The 27,039-nt window shown below is 41.5% G+C and overlaps 1 protein-coding gene across 1 annotated transcript in view; it reads left to right on the plus strand.

Moving 5' to 3' along the window:
* Positions 1-27,039, plus strand: part of LOC137433154 (uncharacterized) — a 432,405-nt gene that overhangs the window by 354,722 nt on the left and 50,644 nt on the right. The window contains exons 48-53 of the mRNA XM_078783571.1: positions 1,253-1,306; positions 4,183-4,236; positions 4,390-4,443; positions 7,883-7,936; positions 11,364-11,417; positions 20,929-20,982. Of these exons, the coding sequence (XP_078639697.1) occupies positions 1,253-1,306; positions 4,183-4,236; positions 4,390-4,443; positions 7,883-7,936; positions 11,364-11,417; positions 20,929-20,982 (324 nt within the window). The remainder of the gene's footprint in view (positions 1-1,252; positions 1,307-4,182; positions 4,237-4,389; positions 4,444-7,882; positions 7,937-11,363; positions 11,418-20,928; positions 20,983-27,039) is intronic.

A 27,039-nucleotide genomic window follows, 5' to 3' on the forward strand; every position in this document is an offset into this window, starting at 1 on the left:
AGCTAATACTGGCTCAATTTCTCCTTCGGGATAGCATATGGTACGATGATTTGCATTGGACTGAGAGGCAATGACCTGGGAAATTGGAACAATCACAGTGCCATTACTTTTTTTTTTACAACATTGCTCTCTGGCTCATGAAGGAGTTTGTAAATATATCATATGCAGTACAATGGGGAGGATAAACATCATTTCCATCATTACAAGGCTATTAGTAGACAATTAATATTTACCCTGCGCTCGCGAAGCGAAAAGGCGTACGTACACATATGTGCCTCCGACTGTATTTTTTAATACATAATTATGACGTCATAGATCATGTGGTACAGGCGCCATCTTGGAAAAAACGAAAAATTGCATCTCTCTCCGAAACCGCTCCATGGAAAAAAAAAATTAAACATGGTGCGTTGTCAAGTACTCTCCATGAGGAATAAGATGTGTTAATGATGATGTAATTGGTACTTTCATTATGACGTCATAATTTGGCAAGTATAACACTTGATCCGATCAGTATGATTTATTTTTTTCTCTGCAACTGTTGGTCCGATTGACACGATTTTTTCACCAAAGGAGCATCTCCTCCTGTAGAATTTTTTAAATTATAATCATGACCTCACAGGTCACATGGTACAGGCGTCATCTTGGGAAAAACCAAAAAACGCTGTACGTCTATATCTCCAAAACCACTCCATGGAAAAAAATTGAAACGTGGCTCATTGTAAAGAACTCCATATGGGGAATAAGTGGCGTCAACGATGACGTCATTGGTGCCTTAATTATGACGTCATAATTCGACAGGGTGTCATCCCTTAGTCTTAGAACCGTTAGTCTGATCAGTTTGAAATTTATTGAGTGTGATCTACACAACAATTATATTGGAGAATGGAAATTTATGATGCCATCACTCACGTGGTCTGGCAGCCATATTGGATCAAAGAAAAAAAACCTTTCAAAAACAGAAGAGTTGGCTCGCACCAAGATGACTGCATTCTAGTTATTAGAGGGATTTGAACCTGGGTTCCACACATAAAGAGCAACAGTCCAGGTGGGAACACTCACTATCAGTAAACCCAATATTGTTAAAATTTTATAAACACACAGTAATTTGGTGTTTCATGTTTATGTATGCCCTGCCCTCATGAGAGTGTTTTATTAATTGTCTTTGTACAATGTTGCATAAGAATAAAACACAGATGAACTGTCACAGAAAGGGATTTTCATTGTGGTATCAGCCTTCTTCTTTATTCACCAGGGAACTCGAGGAACACCAGGGACTCTTGGATCTAAAGGAAGGAAAGGAAAAAAGGTAAAACATGATAGTTGCTGCAAGTAATTATTTTGTAAACTTTGTGGTTTGGTCTCAAGCTGAGGAAACTCATACTAGTCAAGCAATCAGGCATTAATTGCCATCATCATCATCTGTATGCAACACGTGGCAGCGGGATAACATCAGTTCTTGCAGGTGTGATGCAGTGCTGCTGATGCAGTGCCCCCTGTAGATTAGGGCAGGAATTTGGAATTTGGTCCAGGTGCCAGCGATAGCTCATCTACTCTACGCGAAGGACACCGTGGGATCTTTTTCATCCACCAACTAATGCCGGTAGATTGGACGCCCAGCTTAATGTCCATCCGAGGTATGGCACTCACATTGGTGAATCGCCCTGCCTGTGTAACACCGGGAAGGCAGTTTATAGCTGGGTCAAGATTCCAACCCAGGTTGGACAGCTCAGAGGCAAATGCAGCTACCTCTAAGCTATCCTGCCAATCCCAGGAATGAGTTTAGTCTCATGATGAAACCAAGTAGGGTGACCACAAAATCTTGTTCCGGTTGTAAAATGGTGTTGCAACCAAACCAAAAGAGATGCAATGATGTAAACAAATTTGCATTTTGTCACATAATTTATGAAGTTGATTGTGTGGCACCTTTGTAAAGGTTGGTTGCAAGAGAGCTGAGAGCTCCGTCCGGGATGCTCCGTCCCCAATTTCTGTTACGGGGTCCTCCCCTATCCCCTGGTCTCGGTAAACCTCCGAACCCCGAGAGGGTCCCCGGCAGAAAAAATATGTTATTCTTTGTTGAAATCAATCAGTAATGAAACCATCCATGAAACCATCAAATGAAACAATCAAATCAATAAGAAAACCACACCAATGGTTGTCAACGAACAAATAATATATTAAAAGCACACAAGAAGAACCATACAACCATGGTCGGTCCCAACCTCCCCTATCCCTCCCTTTCATTCATTCATTCATTAATTGTGTGGCACCTTTAGTGGCACATACCACATCCAAGCGATAATCCATATCAATCCACGTGTTGGCCATATTGCTAATCCAACATATTGCTTGTCACACTGCTAATGCAATTGGCTATCCTTGCACGAATTGTTTAAAGTCAGCAACAGAAGTTTGGAAAACATAATTATTGACATCCTCCCACAAGAAGAATTGGATGGGTATCACATTGGAAGACCATGGATGCTATGGGACTGGGCCACCATGTCCAATCCATCTACCGGGGAAGTACTCATTTAAGGAAGTCGGGCCCTAACAAACTCCTGTGTGGTGGCTCACTGTCTTGCCGAAAATTAACTATTGGCTACAGTTTTTTCACTGGGGGCCAACATAATTTTCCATAACATTCCAATTCCCATAACATTCCGCTCAACAAAGAAAAATGGGTCTATCACCCTGTTGTGGATTATACCAAACATTACGATTTGAGCTATCATGAATGTGTTCACGAAACTCCGGTGGGTTTTCAGACCCCCATATTCACACAATATGGCGGTTAACCCATCCTGACATGTGACAGATGACTTTATCAGAAAACAGAAGACTTTTTAGGGAGTCGTTGACATCATCAATCAAGTTCAGCACAAAACTGCAAACTCATAGCAAACTCGTAGTGCCGTGGCTATCGTCATTTGGTTCTAAAGCTTGCGCTATCTGCACGTTATATGTGTGAAGATGCAATCTCTTGTGTACAGCTTTGTCTACTGTTGACTTTGGTAGCTGGGGTTAACGTGAGGCACGACAAATAAACTTTCTAGGGATGCGTTGGAAGGTCTCTTGAACTTTAGCAACGGATTCTTCTGAAACGCCTGAACATCCACTTTGAGGCCTATCAATCATGCTCCCTGTGTTCTAGAAACTTGTGAAACCACCTCATAATTCTGGGTAGGGAGTGAGAGTTTGTCGGAGGTAATTTTGTCATTGGTAATTCCGTTGAATGGAGGTAATTCCGTTACCATGTTGACAGAGGTAATTCCATTGAACAGTTGTCACTGATTTGAGCCTGGTGCTGGCTTAGCGGTTGGGGTTCCGGCTTGGGATGCGAAGATCCTGGGTTCCAAATCCCGGTCGATCACTGAATTAACGCCAAGGGGGTTGACTCAGCCTGTCATCCTTCCGAGGTCGGCAAATTGAGCACCACTTCACTGGTAATTCCCTGTGTGTCGCAAGAGGCGACTAACAGGGTTGGCGGCAGGAAGGGCATCCGGCTGCAAAACATTGCTTCAAAAAGGGGACCATGGTGCCTGAAAAAGGCCGACCCCTGCTCGGCGGGGAAAAATGGCCTTAAAAGACGGTTCGTTTTTTTGTTAGTTGTCACTGATTTGCCTCGGTTAACCAGATGACACTTTGAGCTTTCTCTTTGCGTCGTCGCCATTTTTCATTTAGCTATCGATCAATACCAACTGGTCACTCAGGTTAAGATGTGCAAAACAAAGATAAAAATAGCCCTGAGTGGGCTGATGGTTGTCTTGAGGTTGTAGTTCAGACCCCTGCGGAATTCAAAATCTGGGAAATGGCATGGACGTTAGACTGGTGTAAATTTAACAAATACGTAAATTTAAATTTGACTTCCAAGTGCAAGCCAGCCGTTCCTTATCAACGGTTTCAAATGGAGCACTTCCTTGAATGCTTAAGTCACTTGGCAAGCGCTCTACAATAAATTTGGTAACTGAACACACTCCCGATGTTCTTGAGGCCCGAGCCTAGATCTACTGCAATCTATATACCCCAGAGGTGAATGACCCTTCCATTTTGTGCTTGTTGAAGACATCTGGGGCTAAATTATTAATCACAAACATCTTATTTATGTTACCTTTGAAATGACTTCTCAGGAACAAATCGAGGTACTGTGTCTACAATGCCAAATTATCCCAAAATTACCTGCAGGGAGGCCGAGGAAAACGAGGTTCGAGAGGTTCCCGTGGACGCCAAGGTGCAATGGTAAGTCGTCACTTCAACTAATGTGACATGCAGAGTGATGTCTCATATGGTTTGGGTTCAGTTTGAGGTTCCCTTTTCATTGTGATTATGGATCCATTGTAAAATCCACATAATCTCTAATCCTGTGGAATTGTGTCCCCATGTCTTATCCAGGGTCAAGTAGGTCCCCATGGAGAGGTTGGAAAGGAGGGTTTGCCTGGTTTAAAGGTAATTAAGCTGAACATATTACCGATAAATCTCGCGTTTCTGCTCTGGCAAATGTTGTAATTATGTCACCGGAGGTTTCTATAAATGTCTTTATAGCAACGAACCCAGAATGGCATCATTTATTATAATATGCCCATTGCCTTTAAATTGTGCATTGCTGTGATGTGCTGAGTGAAATGTGAAACGTCGTTAGTAATTTCCTCGCAGACTTTCCTTTGCCATTTATAATGCAGGTCCGAAATAAACATATCTGGTTTGCTTTAAAAAAAAAAAAAAAAAGTCGCCATTTGTTCAGAAATATGTGTAGCAGTTTTTAATACACAATTGTCAATGCATGACCAGTTGGCTTGTATGGCCTATTGGTGACTAAATGGACGAGAAAAGGTTTTTCCCACCCGGTGGTTGGAGGGCGTGGAGGTCCATAAGCACATTGCCGATGATGCACAAAGATAATTGGAAAAGAGAAACAAAATAATTCCTTTTTGTTTTAATATTGCTCCGATTTATACGAGACTACTGCTAATCTTCAAAATATTGCTAATTTATTTAGCATGTCATAAACAACAACATTTGAACTAAGTCCTACTGACATAATTCCCATGGTGTTATGTGCTGGAAGTAGGCAAAGGAGAAGGGGAGAGGTGATTGTTGTTGCGAGTTATAAATCACCTGACATGTTAGTGACCTTATTTGATCAATAAATTAAACTCATAGACAAAACTAGACCAGCACTCGCAGAGCGCATAGTCTCACTCATGCGCTCATAAGGACAAAATACCATCGTTAACTGAACACAATACTAGTATGGCCACTGCTATTATGTATGGCCCATATACCCATACACCAACTATTATGTCGTTGCTTTATTACTTGCAAAATAGAAGATTTTTCAAGTATGTATATTGGTCGGTTGTGTTTGTGGTTCTGTCTGGCTGTCTGTTTGTCTGTCTGTTTGTTTGTTTGTTTGTCACCGGCCTACAGGTCACAATTTTCAACCGATCTTCACGAAACTTCACCAAATCGTAGAGTTGGTCAAAAGCAAGAAGCCTATTGTTTTTGGGGTCAATAGGTCAAAAGGTCAACATAGGCCAAAGGTCACCAACTTTGCTAAATTTCTAAAATCCTCAATTTTCATCCGATTGACTTGAAATTTGAAGAGGACTTGCATATCTGGTCACTGAATTCAAACACCAAGTATTTTTGAGGTCAACATAGGCCAAATGGTCAACATAGGCCAAATTTCTAAAATCTTCAATTTTCACCCAATTGACATGAAATTTGAAGAGGACTTGCATATCTGGTCACTGAATTCAAACACCAAGTATTTTTGAGGTCAACATAGGCCAAATGGTCAACATAGGCCAAATTTCTAAAATCCTCAATTTTCATCCGATTGACTTGAAATTTGAAGACGACTTGCATGTCTGGTCACTGAATTCAACCACCAAGTATATTTGAGGTCAACATAGGCCAAAAGGTCAACATGGGCCACATTTCTAAAATCCTCAAATTTTATCTGATTGACTTGAAATTTGAAGAGGACTTGCATATCTGGTCACTGAATTTAACCACCAAGTATACTTGAGGTCAACATAGGCCAAAAGGTCAACATAGGCCAAATTTCTAAAATCCTCAATTTTCATCCAATTGACTTGAAATTTGAAGAGGACTTGCATATCTGGTCACTGAATTTAACCACCAAGTATACTTGAGGTCAACATCGGCCAAAAGGTCAACATAGGCCAAATTTCTAAAATCCTCAATTTTCATCCAATTGACTTGAAATTTGAAGAGGACTTGCATAGCTGGTCACTGAATTCAACCACGTATTATATTTTAGGAAACACAGGCCAAAAGGTCAACATAGGCCAAATTTCTAAAATCACCAATTTTCATCCGATTGACTTGAAGATTGAACAGCATTTGCACATTGAGTCACTAAATAGGGAAACTAACTATTTTTGAGGTCAAAAGGTCAAAGGTCAACTCAAGGTCAACCTTACAAAATCATCATTTTTCATCTGAAAAATCGTCACTTTTCATCCTGTTGACCCGAGCTTTGATCAAGATTGTACATTTTAATCTTCATGAAATGGACAATTTGCTGTATCAATGGAAAACTTTTTTGGAGGGGGGGGGGGCGGATTTTTCAAGTATCGTGCTCCGCATGACGTCTTCTTGTTGATTTATTGATTAATTATAAGGATATTTAACCACCACTTTTGTGCACATTAAGGCTAAATTCCATCAATGAAGGTGAATATGAAAAAAAATTCAAACTATATTCCCCATGGCCAGTCGATCATATGTATGTATTTTCGCATCAATCCTTTAAGTGGTTCTGGAGAATATATTTTTGTTTTTATTTTCAATCCAATATGGCCACCAGATCACGTGGCAAGTGGCATCATACATTTTATTTTTCACTCGCATTGAGTCTTACATCAGATATATGAAGTTTCAGATTTTTCAGGTAAGGATTTTGGTTCAACCAATTATGGCTGGAATACCACTTCACCGATTATGTCATTGTTAACACCCAATATACCCGTGGGGAGTTGATGACGTATGCCAAGTTTCAGTTTTTTCCCCGTTCAGCAGTTTCGGAGAAAATATATTTTCTTGCAATTTTCTCCTTTTAATCCAATATGGTTGCCATACCATGTAACCTATGACGGCAGAGATATAAGTAAAATATTCTCCATGAGGAGTCCCTCCTATATTTAAAGTTATGCATCGATCGATAAAGTTATGCATTTTCTTGCAATTTTCTCCTTTTAATCCAATATGGTTGCCATACCATGTAACCTATGACGGCAGAGATATAAGTAAAATATTCTCCATGAGGAGTCCCTCCTATATTTAAAGTTATGCATCGATCGGACAAGCGGTTGTAGAAAAAAACATTTTTAAAGTGAAAATATATAGTCACACACACACACACACACACACACACACACACACACACACACACACACACACACACACACACACACACAGAGAGAGACAGACAGACACACAGACAGACACACAGACACAGACAGACACATACACATACACACACACACGCACAGGTGTTGCAATAGCCTCACATCCCCTTTGGGGCGAGACAAACAACGATGAAGCACAATCCAAAATGTTACAATTTTGTGAACATAACATGTACTTGTGGCTCATTACATTGTGCTTGAGATCTCCTGCTTTTGTGACTATTATTCCTAGTACAACCTACCTGCTCTAAGTTAGTCTTTTAGCTCGAATAAATGTTATGTCCTTCATTAAAAGTTGAGTTTAAATTCTCCTTTACTTACTGAATGGCCAGAATATTGAATCTAGAGTAACAGTTTCTAAAGTAGGAGTTATTAGCAACATTGTCCAGGTGAAGGCAAGATACCTAACTAAAAGGTACATTATTTTAATTACATTTTTGTCTGCCCAGGGCCTTCCAGGGTACGTGGGTAAACCTGGTCGAACAGGTACCAGCGGAGATATTGTGAGTATTGCAGATATTCACATAACACAGTTTCACGACATTATTCTCCTTCTATTTATCTTTTTTTTAAAATATGTTTTTGAGAGATTCTGAGTTTGTAGGACCATTGATGATGACCATATTGACATATCTGGATGGATGGTCTTACTCGCACCATCAGTTCGCCAAACTCGCCAAGGCAGTTTCATTGGCTAGAGGTCACAATGGGTCGCCACTCTGAAACAGGATCACTCCCAGAAATCTGGTAGTCAATTTGCCGGGCCTCAGAAGGATGACAGCCTGAGTCACTTCCCCTGGTGTTAATGTGGCATCGCTGAGGCAGTGAGGCTTCAACTCAAGACCTTAAAATCCTCAACCAACCAACCGCCTTAACCATTAAGCCACCAGCAAGATTATTACTTGCAAAATCGAACATTTTTCAAGTATATTGGTCGGTTGCGTTTATTATTCTGTGTGTTTGTTTGTCTGTTTGTCACCGGTCTACAGGTCACAATTCCAAAACCGATCATCACAAAACTTCACCGAGTTGTAGAGGTCGTCACAATTGAGAAGACTGTCGATTTTGAGGTCTAAGGTCAAAGGACATCTGGATGTCAAATTTCTAAAATCGCCATTTTTAATCCGATTGACTTGAAAATTGAACAGCATTTGTATAGTGAGTCACTACATTGGAAAACCAACTCTTTTTGAGGTCAAAAGGTCAAAGGTCAACTCAAGGTCAAACTTCCAAAATCATCAATTTTCATCTGAAAAACCATCAATTCTCAAACCGTCAAGGGGGGTGGGAGGTGGGAGAGGTAAAATAAACACATGGACACAGCTAAGACTTCCAGGAAAGAAGTCGGTATTTCAGAAAAGTGGATCTGGGGTGAATTAACGGGGGTAGAAAAGATCAATGTTTTGGATGGGGGAACATAAGAGATGGTGGTGAACAGCTGTTTTAAAGACCTGGAGGGAGGAGTGGGATTGAAGAGAGTGAGGGAGTTTGTTCCAGAGGCGGGAGAAAAGAGGAATGAAAGAGTGGAGGTGAGCAGAGAGTCTTGATTTTGGCGGTTTCACCAGAAGAGGGTTGCTGGCAGATCTTGTGCGACCTGTAGGAGTATTTGGGGGACAGAGCACAGACAGGGCTGGGGGGGGTGGAGGGGGAGCTAGGCCAGAGAGGAGTCGGTAGAAGACAGAAAGACCAGCAACCTGCCTGCGGTGAGTGAGTGAAAGGCCCTCAGAGTTAGCTTCATCGCGGGAGATTCCAATGATTCTGAAAGCTTTGGTTTCAACAGCGTGAAGACGAGCTAGGTGTGAGGCAGGAGCACCAGCCCAGAGGGGAGAGCAGTATTCCATTGAGCTGCGGATGAAAGCCTTGTATGTGGTGAGGAGCTCAGGTGTGCCAAGGAAGGACTTCGCACGACGGAGGATGCCCAGTCGGTGACTGGCATTGGAGGCTAGCTTAGAAATGTGGTTTTCCCAGGAACGATCATGGCAGATTGTAATATAAGACCCAAGAGCTTGAGTGACAGAACTTCTTGGAGAGGATTGTTGAGAAAGTGGATGGGAGGGTTGTCCACACGGTCTTTTTGGAGAGACATAGTAAGAGTGTGAGATTTGTCAGGATTGAAAGACATGTTCCACTTGTTTGACCAGTCTGTGATTTTGGCCAGATCTGCAGAGAGTGAGGAGGCTGTAGACTGCCGATCTGAGGGCTGAGGTATGGAGCAGCAGAGAATGGAGTCATCAGCAAAGAGATAGAGAGGATTTTCAAGAGAGTCAGAGAGATCATTGATGAAGACCAGAAAAAGCACACGGCCCAAAACGCTGCCTTGGGGAACTCCAGCCTGAACAGGAAGGGGAGATGAAAGAAATCCATTCAGGGCCACTCGTTGACTATGACCAGAGAGGAAGTTCACAAACCATGCATGGAGATTTCTATGAATATCATAGGAGGAGAGTTTGGTGGGCAGAGTTGGGTGCCAGACCATATCGAAGGCATGTGATATGTCAAGGGAGACAGCTCTGATTTCCTGTTTGGCATTGAGGACCTCCATCCATTGTTGAGACAGCAGAAGCAGCATGTCCAGAGTAGAGTGACCTGGTCTGAATCCAAATTGATGATCAGAGATCAAGCCATTGGAGAAGAGGAAGGCTTTGATATCCGAAGCAATGATGGAGTCCATGACTTTGCTGATCATTGGGAGCAGGCTGATTGGTCTGTAGTTGCAAGGATCTGTTTTTGTATCTTTTCAATGTAAAGCGGTAATGTTTGCTGATTTACAAAATGATGGCAGATGACCTTGAGCAAAAGAGATTGTGAAAAGAACAGAGAGAGGGTTGGATAGAGTGACAGAGCAGGATTTTAGGACCCGTGGGCTGATGCCATCTGGTCCATTTGCAGAATCAGAGTCGAGGTTTGACAAAAACTTCTCCACCTTGTCAGGAGAGAAGGACACAGAGTCCACGAGCAGTTGGGTTCGACTGGGTAAGGTGGGAACAGAGAGAGATGAGTTTGGGACAAAATATTTTGAGGCAAACACAGAGTTGAGGCATTCAGCTTTCTCACGTGCGGAGTCAGCTGTGTAACCGTTTCAGGTAAGGGAGGGGATGGAGGGGGAACAAACACCAGCAACAGATTTGACAAGATGCCACCAGGATTTGGAAGAGGGAGACAGGTTTGTGAGTTCACTCTTGAGAGGAGAGAGATATTGTTTCCTGGCTCTCCTGAGGGTAGATACACACTTGTTCCTGGCTTTGTGAAAGGAAATGACATTGCCTTCCGTTGGATTTGCCTTCCAGGAGGTGAAGGCAAGTTGTTTCAGGGCAACTGCCTCACCACAAGATTCAGTGTACCATGGACGGAGGAAGGGTAAGACAACTGAAGACGGGATGGGATAAATCTGTGCATATGAGAGAGCAGTTTACTTTGGAAGAATTCCCAGGATGAGTTGATGTCAGAGGCGGTAGAGATGGGAGACCAGTCCAGATGATTGATGGCTGCTTGAAGACCGTGCCAGTCAGCCTGAGTGAAATGCCAGACTCGTCGACGCTGAGGAGGCTCTGCGAGAATGACCAGAGAGATGTCCACTTTAACAAGCAAATGATCAGAAGAACCGATTGAAGCAGAAGAAGAGCAGCAGAAATTTGCAGGGAAGTTTGTCATAACCAATAGGTTGATATGATTGTCATAGATTAATAAAGTGAACTCTAAACCGAATACTTTCACTGATGGGCAATACATTACAAGAGTGGGGGGCAAGAAAGGCCATGTGCAGGTAGAATATACAAGTGATATGGTTAATTTTCCATGAAGGTTAATGAAGGAGTTGCTAATGATAGGATATAATAATTGACCCATCATGAGTCTCCTGTGTTAGTTAATCCTTGCTGGATGTGTTCTCAACCAAAGTCTAACATGTGTATCGTCATCTCATGACCACAGGGTGAGACTGGCAGTCAAGGTCGTAAAGGACTCCCAGGACTCGTTGGGTTTCAGGCAAGTTTCCTCATTGCTTCTTCATTCCAGTAGATTAAACAAAATGTGCAGAATCGTGCTTCTCCTGAAATATCAAGGTTGTCAATCATATTTTTGAAATACTACATTGAGACATGTACATGCTGAGACCGTCTTTGTTTCAGATTTCTTGTATTCCTGCTTTCAAGTTAGCATCACAAACAGAAAAGCCAGCTTTGATTTCCCATACCAAAGGGTTCATGCGAGAAGCTGCATTCTGCCCACACAGCCCTGAGGCAGCAATTAAAGTGATTTAAATCTAAATAAATTAGAATCAAGACTGACAGTTTATATGGCAAACATGCAACTGCGATTGGGCCACCACATGGCCCCATTTCATCCCACATGTGTAATTCAAATCGATAATTACAATGATCCCTAACTGCAACAGTTAGAAGTAATTGGAATTAACGGTCAAAATAAAGATGGTTTTTGCCTGGTCGGGATTCAAACCCAGGCTGGACGGTACAGAGGCGAGTGCTCATCTCTAGTTTATCCTGACAGCCCCTTGTTATCTGACATTGATCATCATTACTTTATGCAACAATCACTTGTGTGTTGGACAAACTGTAACCTCATATCAAATTACAGGTATAAATTTTTTTTATATCTGGATGGGTACAGCATTTCAGCATCCATGTTCACAATAACCTCTGACTTGTGCAGGGTTAAGTGCACAAGGGTTCACGATGACCATTGCAGTTAAGAGGAACTCTTCAATCTTTTTACCTTTTTTATTTAAAAGAAGGTGCTCTCATAATGACGAGTTTCTCCCAGTTAATGTATGATGATGCATTCTGGCTTTGTGGATCAGAAAGTATCTGTTGCTATGACGATGCATTCTTGCTTTGTGCATCAGAATGTATCTGTTGCTATGACGATGCATTCTTGCTTTGTGCATCAGAATGTATCTGTTGCTATGACCATGCATTCTGGGTTTGTGGATCAGAATGTATCTGTTGCTATGACCATGCATTCTGGCTTTGTGCATCAGAATGTATCTATTGCTATGACGATGCATTCTGGGTTTGTGGATCAGAGTGTATCTGTTGCTATTGTTACGGATCCCGGATTTAGGTGAATTACTATTCATGTCATTGCTTATTAATGTTTATTCTATTAAAGGTTGTTGTGGTTAAATGGTTAGAGAGGCTCCGGATAACAGGAGACCGGAAACGGGATAGTGAACCGGAAGGAGAAAAGACACGAGGTCCGGGGGAAGCGGCGATCTTTCTCTTCCTCGCCCAGCTCCGACGCGAGCGTTGTCGATATTGAGCAGCGTGGGGAACGCTGCGTTTGAAAGCCCGTCTGGCGAGAGGAGTTACCTGCACGGGGTAATTACCGGTTATGCGTCAAGCTGCCGTGGGTTCGTGCACGGAACCAAGCGTCCGGCACAGTTCGCCTCAACGTCTACAAGGACGCGTACGGATCGCACCTTGGGCCTCGCGCGCTTTGTGAGCCGTGCCTTGCTTTCGCTTTGCTTTGCAAGGAGGTGTGCGCTGCAGCAGCTGCTCCCGGTACGCGACGTGCACGTTTGGGAGCACGTCATCCAGGGGTTCGTTCAACCACCCCGTGTGCGGAGATGTCGACCTTCACCTTGGTCTGGAGGGGCCCAGAGACATTGTGAGGGACAGTGACCATTGAGGGGTCGTGAGTGGGGAAAGGGGGGAAATATACGAGATGGCCATCTTAGTAATATTGTGATTGATTGTTGATGGTTGTTGATGGATTGAGAATATATTATTAATTAATCCGGATCCTTGGTGTGGGGTTGCTTATTGACCTGAATTGTTTGTGTCTTTCATATTGATTGCATTACGAAAGCGTATAGATCATACATCTTTCTGGCGGGGTCCTCCCACGGTCCGGGGGTCACCAAGACCAGGTAGTTACCGGGAGGACCACGTAACACTATGACGATGCATTCTGGCTTTGTGGATCAGAATGTATCTGTTGCTATGACGATGCATTCTGGCTTTGTGGATCAGAGTGTATCTGTTGCTATGACGATGCATTCTTGCTTTGTGGATCAGAATGTATCTATTGCTATGACCATGAATTCTGGCTTTGTGGATCAGAATGTATCTGTTGCTATGACGATGCATTCTGGCTTTGTGGATCAGAAAGTATCTGTTGCTGTGACCATGCATTCTGGCTTTGTGGATCAGAATGTATCTGTTGCTGTGACCATGCATTCTGTCTTTGTGGATCAGAGTGTATCTGTTGCTATGACAATGCATTCTGGCTTTGTGGATCAGACTGTATCTGTTGCTATGACCATGCATTCTTGCTTTGTGGATCAGAATGTATCTGTTGTTATGACCATGCATTCTGGCTTTGTGGATCAGAAAGTATCTATTGCCATGACCATGCATTCTGGGTTTGTGGATCAGAAAGTATCGATTGCTACGACCATGCATTCTGGGTTTGTGGATCAGAATGTATCTATTGCTACGACCATGAATTCTTGTTTTGTGGATCAGAAAGTATCTATTGCTACGACCATTAATTCTTGTTTTGTGGATCAGAAAGTATCTATTGCTACGACCATGAATTCTGGCTTTGTGGATCAGAAAGTATCTGTTGCTATGACCATGCATTCTGGCTTTGTGGATCAGAATGTATCTATTGCCATGACCCTGCATTCTGGGTTTGTGGATCAGAAAGTATCGATTGCTATGATCATGAATTCTGGCTTTGTGGATCAGAAAGTATCTATTGCTATGACCATGAATTCTGGCTTTGTGGATCAGAAAGTATCTATTGCTCTGACCATGCATTCTGGTTTTGTGGATCAGAAAGTATCTGTTGCTATGACCATGCATTCTTGCTTTGTGGATCGGAATGTATCTGTTGCTATGACCATGCATTCTGGCTTTGTGGATCAGAAAGTATCTGTTGCTATGACCATGCATTCTTGCTTTGTGGATCAGAATGTATCTGTTGCTATGACCATGCATTCTCGCTTTGTGGATCAGAATGTATCTATTGCTATGACCATGCATTCTAGCTTTGTGGATCAGAATGTATCTGTTGCTATGACCATGCATTCTGGCTTTGTGGATCAGAATGTATCTATTGCTATGACCATGCATTCTAGCTTTGTGGATCAGAATGTATCTGTTGCTATGACCATGCATTCTAGCTTTGTGGATCAGAATGTATCTATAGCTATGACAATGCATTCTAGCTTTGTGGATCAGAATGTATCTGTTGCTATGACCATGCATTCTGGCTTTGTGGATCAGAATGTATCTATTGCTATGACCATGCATTCTGGGTTTGTGGATCAAAATGTATCTGTTGCTGCATTCTTGCTTTGTACATCAGAATGTATCTGTTGCTATAACCATGCATTCTTGCTTTGTGGATCAGAATGTATCTATTGCTATGACCATGCATTCTAGCTTTGTGGATCAGAATGTATCTATTGCTATGACCATGCATTCTAGCTTTGTGGATCAGAATGTATCTGTTGCTATGACCATGCATTCTTGCTTTGTGGATCAGAAAGTATCTGTTGCTATGACCATGCATTCTTGCTTTGTGGATCAGAATGTATCTGTTGCTATGACCATGCATTCTAGCTTTGTGGATCAGAATGTATCTATAGCTATGACAATGCATTCTAGCTTTGTGGATCAGAATGTATCTGTTGCTATGACCATGCATTCTGGCTTTGTGGATCAGAATGTATCTATTGCTATGACCATGCATTCTGGGTTTGTGGATCAAAATGTATCTGTTGCTGCATTCTTGCTTTGTACATCAGAATGTATCTGTTGCTATAACCATGCATTCTTGCTTTGTGGATCAGAATGTATCTATTGCTATGACCATGCATTCTAGCTTTGTGGATCAGAATGTATCTATTGCTATGACCATGCATTCTGGCTTTGTGGATCAGAGTGTATCTGTTGCTATGACCATGAATTCTGGCTTTGTGGATCAGAATGTATCTATTGCTATGACCATGCATTCTAGCTTTGTGGATCAGAATGTATCTATTGCTATGACCATGCATTCTAGCTTTGTGGATCAGAATGTATCTATTGCTATGACCATGCATTCTAGCTTTGTGGATCAGAATGTATCTGTTGCTATGACCATGCATTCTAGCTTTGTGGATCAGAATGTATCTATTGCTATGACCATGCATTCTGGCTTTGTGGATCAGAATGTATCTATTGCTATGACCATGCATTCTAGCTTTGTGGATCAGAATGTATCTGTTGCTATGAACATGCATTCTGGCTTTGTGGGTCAAAATGTATCTATTGCTATGACCATGCATTCTAGCTTTGTGGATCAGAATGTATCTGTTGCTATGACCATGCATTCTGGCTTTGTGGATCAGAATGTATCTATTGCTATGACCATGCATTCTAGCTTTGTGGATCAGAGTGTATCTGTTGCTATGACCATGCATTCTGGCTTTGTGGATCAAAATGTATCTATTGCTATGACCATGCATTCTGGCTTTGTGGATCAGAATGTATCTTTTGCTATGACCATGCATTCTGGCTTTGTGGATCAAAATGTATCTATTGCTATGACCATGCATTCTGGCTTTGTGGATCAGAATGTATCTATTGCTATGACCATGCATTCTAGCTTTGTGGATCAGAATGTATCTGTTGCTATGACCATACATTCTGGCTTTGTGGATCAAAATGTATCTGTTGCTATGACCATGCATTCTGGCTTTGTGGATCAGAATGTATCTATTGCTATGACCATGAATTCTGGCTTTGTGGATCAGAATGTATCTGTTGCTATGACCATGCATTATTGCTTTGTAGATCAGAATGTATCTGTTGCTGCATTCTTGCTTTGTAGATCAGAATGTATCTGTTGCTATAACCATGCATTCTTGCTTTGTGGATCAGAATGTATCTATTGCTATGACCATGCATTCTTGCTTTGTGGATCAGAATGTATCTGTTGCTATGACCATGCATTCTTGCTTTGTGGATCAGAATGTATCTATTGCTATGACCATGCATTCTGGCTTTGTGGATCAGAGTGTATCTGTTGCAATGTCGATGCATTCTAGCTTTGTGGATCAAAATGTATCTATTGCTATGACCATGCATTCTAGCTTTGTGGATCAGAATGTATCTGTTGCTATGACCATGCATTCTTGCTTTGTGGATCAAAATGTATCTGTTACTATGACCATGCATTCTGGCTTTGTGGATCAGAATGTATCTATTGCTATGACCATGAATTCTGGCTTTGTGGATCAGAATGTATCTGTTGCTATGACCATGCATTCTGGCTTTGTGGATCAAAATGTATCTGTTGCTATGACCATGCATTCTTGCTTTGTAGATCAGAATGTATCTGTTGCTGCATTCTTGCTTTGTAGATCAGAATGTATCTGTTGCTATGACCATGCATTCTTGCTTTGTGGATCAGAATGTATCTGTTGCTATGACCATGCATTCTTGCTTTGTGGATCAGAATGTATTTATTGCTGTAACCATGCATTCTGGCTTTATGGATCAGAATGTATCTGTTGCTATGACGATGCATTCTGGCTTTGTGGATCAGAATGTATCTGTTGCTATGACCATGCATTCTTGCTTTGTGGATCAGAATGTATTTATTGCTGTAACCATGCATTCTGGCTTTATGGATCAGAATGTATCTGTTGCTATGACGATGCATTCTGGCTTTGTGGATCAGAATGTATCTGTTGCTATGACGATGCATTCTGGCTTTGTGGATCAGAATGTATCTGTTGCTATAACCATGCATTCTGGCTTTGTGGATCAGAATGTATCTGTTGCTATGACCATGCATTCTTGCTTTGTGGATCAGAATGTATTTATTGCTGTAACCATGCATTCTGGCTTTATGGATCAGAATGTATCTGTTGCTATGACGATGCATTCTGGCTTTGTGGATCAGAATGTATCTGTTGCTATGACGATGCATTCTGGCTTTGTGGATCAGAATGTATCTGTTGCTATAACCATGCATTCTGGCTTTGTGGATCAGAATGTATCTGTTGCTATGACGATGCATTCTGGCTTTGTGGATCAGAATGTATCTGTTGCTATGACGATGCATTCTGGCTTTGTGGATCAGAATGTATCTGTTGCTATGACCATGCATTCTTGCTTTGTGGATCAGAATGTATTTATTGCTGTAACCATGCATTCTGGCTTTATGGATCAGAATGTATCTGTTGCTATGACGATGCATTCTGGCTTTGTGGATCAGAATGTATCTGTTGCTATAACCATGCATTCTGGCTTTGTGGATCAGAATGTATCTGTTGCTATAACCATGCATTCTGGCTTTGTGGATCAGAATGTATCTGTTGCTATGACGATGCATTCTGGCTTTGTGGATCAGAATGTATCTGTTGCTATAACCATGCATTCTGGCTTTGTGGATCAGAGTGTATCTGTTGCGATGTCGATGCATTCTGGCTTTGTGGATCAGAATGTATCTATTGCTATAACCATGCGTTCTGGCTTTGTGGATCAGAATGTATCTATTGCTATAACCATGCGTTCTGGCTTTGTGGATCAGAATGTATCTGTTGCTATGACGATGCATTCTGGCTTTGTAGATCAGAATGTATCTGTTGCGATGTCGATGCATTCTAGCTTTGTGGATCAGAATGTATCTATTGCTTTGACCATGCATTCTGGCTTTGTGGATCAGAATGTATCTGTTGCTATAACCATGCATTCTGGCTTTGTGGATCAGAATGTATCTGTTGCTATGACGATGCATTCTGGCTTTGTGGATCAGAATGTACCTGTTGCTATAACCATGCATTCTGGCTTTGTGGATCAGAATGTATCTGTTGCTATGACGATGCATTCTGGCTTTGTGGATCAGAATGTATCTATTGCTATAACCATGCGTTCTGGCTTTGTGGATCAGAATGTATCTGTTGCTATGACGATGCATTCTGGCTTTGTGGATCAGAATGTATCTGTTGCTATGACGATGCATTCTGGCTTTGTGGATCAGAATGTATCTGTTGCTATGACCATGCATTCTGGCTTTGTGGATCAGAATGTATCTGTTGCTATAACCATGCATTCTGGCTTTGTGGATCAGAATGTATCTGTTGCTATGACGATGCATTCTGGCTTTGTGGATCAGAGTGTATCTGTTGCGATGTCGATGCATTCTGGCTTTGTGGATCAGAATGTATCTGTTGCCATGACCATGAATTCTGGGGCACCCTCATTATTCTTATACTTGGCGAGGTTTGTTTTTGATGTATACCGAGACACGCAGTTTCTGTGGTAATAGATCTTCAAGTTCTCATTTTCAGCAAGCTGTGTTTCAAGTTCTACATGCAAGGTGTCCCCATAAACTTTGCTCGCATTGATATAATTATCAATTCGTTTCGTGCCACACCAGTAGTCTCTGAGAGCGATGTCTTCTCATCACACTCAGTGCCATACCGGAACTTAAAGACGCAGCCCTGCTCCATGGTTTAGCTCTAGATTAAAACAAAGAAAGCAAATATTTATTAAGTTTTAATGTTGACAATTTTAGGGAGAGAAAGAATGCTCTGTACACGTCACATCATGTCATTCCAACTTTAGACTCCTGTTGTCATCAGAATATCTGAAACGTAATGGTAATCAATGTGATATTAGTTGAAAAAACATGTTTATCAAAACGTTACAGTACCCATTCATGGTAGTATAGGAGTTGCGGACAACGAGAGGGTAAAACACTTCTTGACTTGTTCAAGGCTCCTTTATTTCAGCAGAACTAAAACCCGACCGGAACTCATGCAGTTTTTATATCTCACATCACTTCCGCCCGATCCTCTTAAAGGGGCGTGGCTCCAACAACCGAGCGCACGCCACGCCCATACCATCAATAGACCCACTGGTCCCGTGCTTGTGGATTATGCCTCAATTGGGGTAACCCCCACAGTAGCATCTTTGTGGTTACAATGGCAACATCAAACACTTTATTTATCAAATCCATCCCATCATGATCTTCGGGTTAGAAAACATTTAACTAAGGCCAAAAATGTATGGTTTTATGTTATATATCTTTAACACTTATTTCAAACATCAGAATGGTCACTTTAGATGGTTACCATGGCAACGGAAAATCGTAACTTATCAAACCTATTTTATCCAATACATTGTGGTCATTAGCATATACCTAGGAAATAAAAACAATGCTCTAATAAACATTTTCTTCAAATTTATGGCAGTTTTGCCATTTTTACAACCTTTTACCGACTTAATGGTAGCCATATTGCTAGTTACCATAGCAACGGTACATCTAATACTTCTCAAACCCTTTCTATTGAATCCATTGGACCCCAAAACATATCTTGGCCAAAAAATAATTTATCTGTTGCAGAAAACATTGAAATAATAGGAATTTTCGAATTTTAGTCCTTTGCGGCAGCCATCTTGGACGCCATCTTGAATATTTAAAATTGCTCAAGGGTGACAGGTCCACACCACCCTAGATCTCATTATATACACCCCAAAGATGAATAAATCAGCAGAGAAAAAAAACTATCAGACATTTTGGGGTTAGGGGGAAATTTGGCCTTTGGCTGCCGGACTACAATGGCTGTCTGCCACATGAACAATTTGTGCACCATTCATAGTTTGTTTCTATCTCGTGTTAATCAAGTTATAAAATGCCAAAGTTGCACAAGGACTTTATGGACACCCCGTACATTACGTGCGATAAAAGGATGTATTCACACCTGATTGCATGCAGTATTTCCTTTTTGGCAATGTGATCACCACTTTCATGCATTGCATTGTGACTTGGTGTTGTTGTTTCATTTGTGTGATATTGTTGGTTTGTGAAGAGATATCTGCATCTGGGTTCAGGACATCAAGAGGGTGCCTACAAATGCTTTCCTTTATCCAATACTGTGGAGATGCTTGGAAGCCTGTTATGAGAAAGGCAAAATGTCTCCCTCTCCATCACCTTCTCAATTTCTGATAAAAAAAAATCCTTTTCAAAACTCTTTTCCATTGTAATTCTCTCTTTTGTATTTTGGAGCATTGGAATATAATTTGTGCATATATGAGGATAGTTCATCGTTTATGTGGACTTTCTCTTTGAGTTAAAATGACCCCTCTGTTCCACAGTACCCTTGACTGCCATTTTGCTTTTCCCCAGAATTCTGACCAGTATTTATGTCACTTCCTGTGTAACTTGCTCAGTATAGATACCACCACATTGCACAAAGTTTCAGCATTTTAATGCTTTTTCCCCCACAGTGCATCAATACATCCACATCCTGAACGTTGAGCCACTCTCTTACTAAATTGCATGCCACATAGAAATACGTAAATTAATGAAATAAACGATTGTTGGAGTTGCAATATTATATCATGATGTCTCGTTTTCCAAATGATAATACATTGGATACCATCTAAATTAAACTCTTCTCAGTTTTTATGATTTGTCTTCTTTACAATTTGAATGGATAGTACATCCTGTTTGTTAAATCATTATCACACAGGGAGAAAGAGGAAACATTGGAGAGCAGGGACCTCAAGGAGACCAAGGGCTAAAGGTATTGGCTACTTTGTTCGACATTTGATAAATATAATGAGTATAATTGAGGATACTTGTAAAGATGAATAAATCCCTAATTTTTGCAAAAAAAAAAAAACTTGTATTTTATTCAGCTCATCATGCTTCCCTAACATAACGTTCATACTCTCTTTAGAATGACCTTCTTGATGTGAAGGCAATTTAAGAAATGGCTTTTTTTTCTTACTGAAGTACACTGTGCTGCATTCATTATCATTAACTTACAATGGGCATTTAAAAACTTTGTAGCAAGTACAATTTATAGGCTGTCCTACACTGCCCCCACATGTCATATAATCATAAATAGCCTGTCCGACCAGTGTGTGTTAGTGTGCGTGTGCGCAGGCCACAACCTTTTTACGCTTTCAGCTTTTATCCTCAAATTTTCAACAAATCTTCATTATGAAAGAATGGAGAAGACAAATTGATATTTGGCTCGAAGGTCAAGGTCACATAAAATCGTGAATTTTCAATAAATTGACTTGAAATTTTATCATAACTTGCATATTGGGTCACTGAAGCCTCGTGTTTTAGGTCAAAGATCAATGTCACATAAAATTGTCAATTTTCATCCAATTGACTTGAATTTGAACAGAATTTGCACATTTGGTCACTGAAGACTATTGTTTTTGATGTCAAAAGTCAAATATCAATGTCACGTAAAATTGTCAATTTTCATCCAATTGACTTGAAATCTGAACAGAATTTGCATATTGGGTCACTCAATTGGATCACTAATCAAAATCAAAAGCCTATTTTTTGGAAGTCAAACGTCAGAGTTGCATAAAATCGTCAATTTTCATCCAATCGACTTGAAATTTGATCAGAATTTGCATGTTGGGTCATTACGCCTATTGTTTGAAGTCAAAATGCCAATGTCACAAAATCGTCAATTTTCATTGATTGGCTTGAAATTTGAAGCAAATTTGCTCATTGGGTCACTGAATTGGTTCACCAATTAAAAGCTAGAAGCCTATTCTTTTTGAAGTCAAAAGGTCAAAGGACAAGGTCCCATAAAATTGTCAATTTTCATCAAATTGACTTGAAATGTGAACATAATTTGCATATTGGGTCACTGAATTGGTTTGCACCAATTAAAAGCGAGAAGCTTATTGTTTGAGGTCAAAAGGTCATGGTCACAGCTACTGATTTTGTACGTACCGGTCTATGACGGCTTGTTTGTTTGTCTCCCATGTTTGGATGATTTCACATGACAAAATAAGAGTTAATTTTTTTTGCCTTTTTAGTGAATAACACTTTTACTTTCGCATGTTTATTGTGTGCGCGGGCCATCTAACTCTGTAGTCCAGCCCAGCAAGAATGAAAAAGGGTTTATACATCGCCTCAAATCCAAACTCACAATAATCCACATCCGATTGACCTCTCTCCCATGCTTGCATGATTTCACATGAGAACATAAGACGTATTAAAAACAAATTAACCTTTTTAGTGACGAATCGTTTTCATTTCACATATTCATTGGATGTGTGGGCCATCTAACTCTGTAGTCCAGCCAGATGAGAATGAAAAAGGGTTTATACACTGCCTCAACATTCATTGTGCCCCTGTGATACTTCATTCACTCTTTTACCACAGCATTACCTTTGCATATCGGCATCTGTATGTTGCCTTTTCACGTGCAAGGGAATGCTGGAATAGATATACTTTGAATATTGTGTATTAAACATTCGCAGGACTATCCTCCTCCAACTACTTTGAATATTGTCTTCTGGGATATCATTTGCATATTATTACTCTGTCACTTATCATTTTCAGTGACAAATAGTTTTATTTTCACGTTTATTCTGTATGAGGTTTATTGAACTCTGTAGTCTGGCCCAGCGAGAATGGATACACTGCCTCAAATCTCAAAACTCGCAATAGAACCTCTGATCATTGTTACCCTGTGATACCTCATTTCCTCTTTTACCACAGACGTACGTTTAGATACTTCTGCATGCGTATTTTTTTTATAGTTTGTACATTTTGTGAAAAGTTTTGTACACTCACTTTTTCCCTTTAACTTATGTGTTTTTAAACGTGGATTTTTCCACTGCTATCACTAGTATTGTGAGGTTTCCCAATTGAACCAGATATTCCAATAAATGAATAATAAAACAAAAGGGAATAAATGCATTGTGTTAGTGTGTAAATGAATAAATGCAAAAGTGAATAAATGCATGTCTACTACATAATCGAAAAACAAGAACTGGTTTTACAGTCGATAATATTTGAAGGGATGCATTCAATAAAATATTTAACAATACCCTAGACTTGTTAAAATTAAGTCTTTCAGATGAATTTTTATTATTTCAGCAATACATTTAGGTAATTGTTACTTTACTACTCGACTGCTAAGTTGAATGTAAATGGTCTCTGAAACTTGAATTTTGATAATGAATTAGGAGAACAATATGTTGTCTTTATTCATCTTTTACTTGCAATTTTATCAAAATTGTAAAAAAAACATGCTTTCGTCATGGGAATTCTTCCGGATTATTTGTATTTAATTAGCCTAATTAACTCAGCAGATCATAACCATCATTTCGGAAGAACTACACAAATCAGAAATTCCACATCAGAAAGCTCCAGTAGAAATACACAAAAACATACCACACACACACACACACACACACACACACACACACACACACACACACACACACACACACACACACACACACACACACACACACACACACACACACTTCATCAATTTATAGTAGAAGGAACAGCTGGGCAAGTCGGGTCACCAGTTCGTCGATCTGGCCATTAGTCATCGCGAATCTGCTGAACTGTTGGACCAGGGAAGAACGCAAGGAACTGCAGAAACGTCCAAGAATGCACGAAATGCCGTTTCTGACGATCAGTTTTCTTAAATTTCAGAAAAAGCCCCAGACCCCCCTTCACCTCCCCCCCCCCCCCCCCCACCACCTCGGCGTTATGGCTTTGTGCACTCCTCCGTCTTCAAATTCCTGGATACGCCCCAACTAATATAGCGGTCCGTTAGGCAAAGCTTCTGTATGTCATTTTGACTCTTGATTCGCTTTCATCCAGTACTTCAGCTGGATGAATTTTCTTTAAATAATGACCACTTGGTGGTCAAACCATTGAAACTGAGTCTAGCTTACTGGGCAGGCATGGGTGGTGTCTTAATTCTTGAATATACAGTATACACTACATGCTCAAAGGTATGCGGACACCCCTTCTAATTAGTGGATGCGGCTATTTCAGCCACACCCATTGCTGACGGGTATATATAATCCAGCACACAGTTATGCAATCTCCATAGACAATCATTGGCAGTAGAACGGGAGGTACTGAAGAGCTCAGTGACTTTCAACTTGGCACCGTCATAGGATGCCACCTTTCCAACAAGTCAGTTCATCAAATTTCTACCCTGCTAGAGCTTCCCCGGTCAACTACAACAACAACAACAACATGCATTTTAAAGGCCATTTTCCCTACTAGAGCGGGGGTTAGCCTTGCGGTCCCCATGACAATCTTCTCCATTTTGCCCTATTTTCTGCATCTCCCCTTGTTAACCCCCTTGCCCGCATTTCTTCTTCCACCATCTTTAGCCAAGTCTTTCTCGGTCTTCCCTGTCCTCTACTTCCTTCTACATTCATTTCCATCACTCTTCCCAACCAGTCACTTTCATCCTTCCTCAACACATGACCAAACCATCTCAACCTGTTCCTCTTCCCAGCATCAATCACAGGCTCTATTCCCATCATCTTTCGCAATTCATCATTTGTCGTCCTCTCTCTCAACGATACTCCGCACATCCGTCGAACCATTTGCATTTCCACCCTTTCCAACCTTCGTTGCTGCTCTACGTTCATTACCCATGTCTCGCTCCCATAAATCATAACACTTCTCACACATGCAGCATACACCTTTCCCTTCAGCTTCAACGACACTCCCCTCATCATCAGCACGCCACTCAGTTCCCGAAACTTCTTCCATGCACATCTCACTCTCGCAACCGTTGCCGAGTCTGATCCACCTTCTCCATTCAGCATGTCTCCGAGGTAGCAAAATGTTTTCACACCTTCCAGCTTCACGCCGTCTCCAAGATCCAACTCAACATTTCCTCCATCTGCAGCTCCCCCTGTGCACACCTTACATTTGAATGTAGCTGCCACACTGGTTAATGACCCTCTCAGACCACTACATTTTTGATGAACCCACTCAGCGCACATTGGACATTGAATGGAGTTCACTCCGACACCCTTCCTACACACAGCAGAGGGCCACTTCCCAGTTCTTTCCACCTCACCACATGCTTTACCACTTGCCATCACCTTTGTCTTTCCGATATTCACCTTCAGACCTTTTGTCTCCATACATTCCTTCCACTTGTTCATCTTTTCCTTCAGTCCATCCATACTTTCTGCAATCAACACCAGATCATCTGCATACAACAACTCCCACGGTAAACCCTCCTTTACGTTCTGAGCCAGCACCTCCATCACAGCTACAAATAGTAGTGGACTTAGTACCGACCCCTGATGCACTCCCACCTTCACCTCAAACTCACCACTGTTCCCGTCCTTCATCTTTACAGCTGTGCGTGCTCTTTTGTACATTGCCATCACTACTCTGATCAACCATTCCTCCACTCCTAACTTCCTCAATGCCCATGTCAATACTTTGCGTGGAACCCTATCGAATGCTTTCTCCAGATCAACAAACCCAGGAAACAACTTCTTCCTCTTCTCCATGTACTTCTCCTGCAAGTGCCTCACAATGAAAAGCACATCTGTCAATCCTCTTCCTGGCATAAATCCAAACTGCATTTCGTCGATCTTCACTTTCTTCCTTATCCTCCTCTCCAACACCCTTTCCAATACCTTCATTCCATGCTCCAATAACTTTATTGCTCGGTACGAGCCACACTCCAGAGGGTCACCTTTCCCCTTGTATAGAGGGACGAGGGTACTCAGTTCTCAATCCACTGGAATGCGGCCTTCTTTCACCACCAGATTACAGATCTCTGTCATTCTCTTCACACCCCAACTTCCTGCTGCCTTCAACATATCTGCCACAACTCCCGTCGGCCCTCCCGCTTTTCGACCCTTCATTGCTTTTATCGCTTCCTCAACTTCCTTCTTAGTTATCTTCTCTGCCGGTCCTAAAACTGGGTTACTCTCTATGTTGCCATCCCATTCATTCTCTGTATTCAACAGCATTTTCATATATCTTTTCCATCTTCCTTTAATTCCATCTGGGTCGACAACGATTTGTCCCACTTCACATTTGTCCCACTCGATCTTCACTTTCTTCACTTCACTTTCTTCAGTTTTGAGGCTTTTGCATACAGTTTTGAGGCTTTTGTATGCAGTATTGAGGCTTTTGCATACAGTGGTGAGGCTTTTGAATGCAGTTTTGAGGTCAACTACAAGTGCGGTTATTGTGAAGTGGAAACGTCTCGGAGCAACAACAGCTCAGCCACAAAGTGGTAGGCCACACAAGCTCACAGAACAGGACCGCCGACGGCAGATCTTGTGCGACCTGTAGGAATATTTGGGGGACAGAGCCCAGAGAGAGCTGGGGGAGCAACGCCAGAGAGGAGTCGGTAGAAGACGGAAAGACCACCAACCTGCCTGCGGTGAGTGACTGAAAGGCCCTTGGAGTTAGCTTCATCGTGGGAGATTCCAATGATTCTGAACGCTTTGGTTTCAACAGCGTGAAGACGAGCTAGGTGTGAGGCAGGAGCACCAGACCAGAGGGGAGAGCAGTATTCCATACAGCTGCGGATGAAAGCCTTCTATGTGGTGAGGAGCTCAGGTGTGCCAAGGAAGGACTTCGCACGACGGAGGATGCCCAGTCGGCGACTGGCTTTGGAGGCCAGATTTGAAAGGTGGTTTTCCCAGGAAAGATCATGGCAAATAGTGAGACCCAAAAGCTTGAGTGACAGAACTTCTTCGAGAGGATTATTCAGAAAGTGGATGGGAGGGTTGTCCAGTCGGTCTTTTCGGAGAGGCATCGTAAGAGTGTGAGATTTATCAGGATTGAAAGACATGTTCCATTT

This window comes from Myxine glutinosa, chromosome 8 (assembly GCF_964187855.1).
Source record: "Myxine glutinosa chromosome 8, kmMyxGlut1.1, whole genome shotgun sequence".
NCBI lineage: Eukaryota > Metazoa > Chordata > Myxini > Myxiniformes > Myxinidae > Myxine > Myxine glutinosa.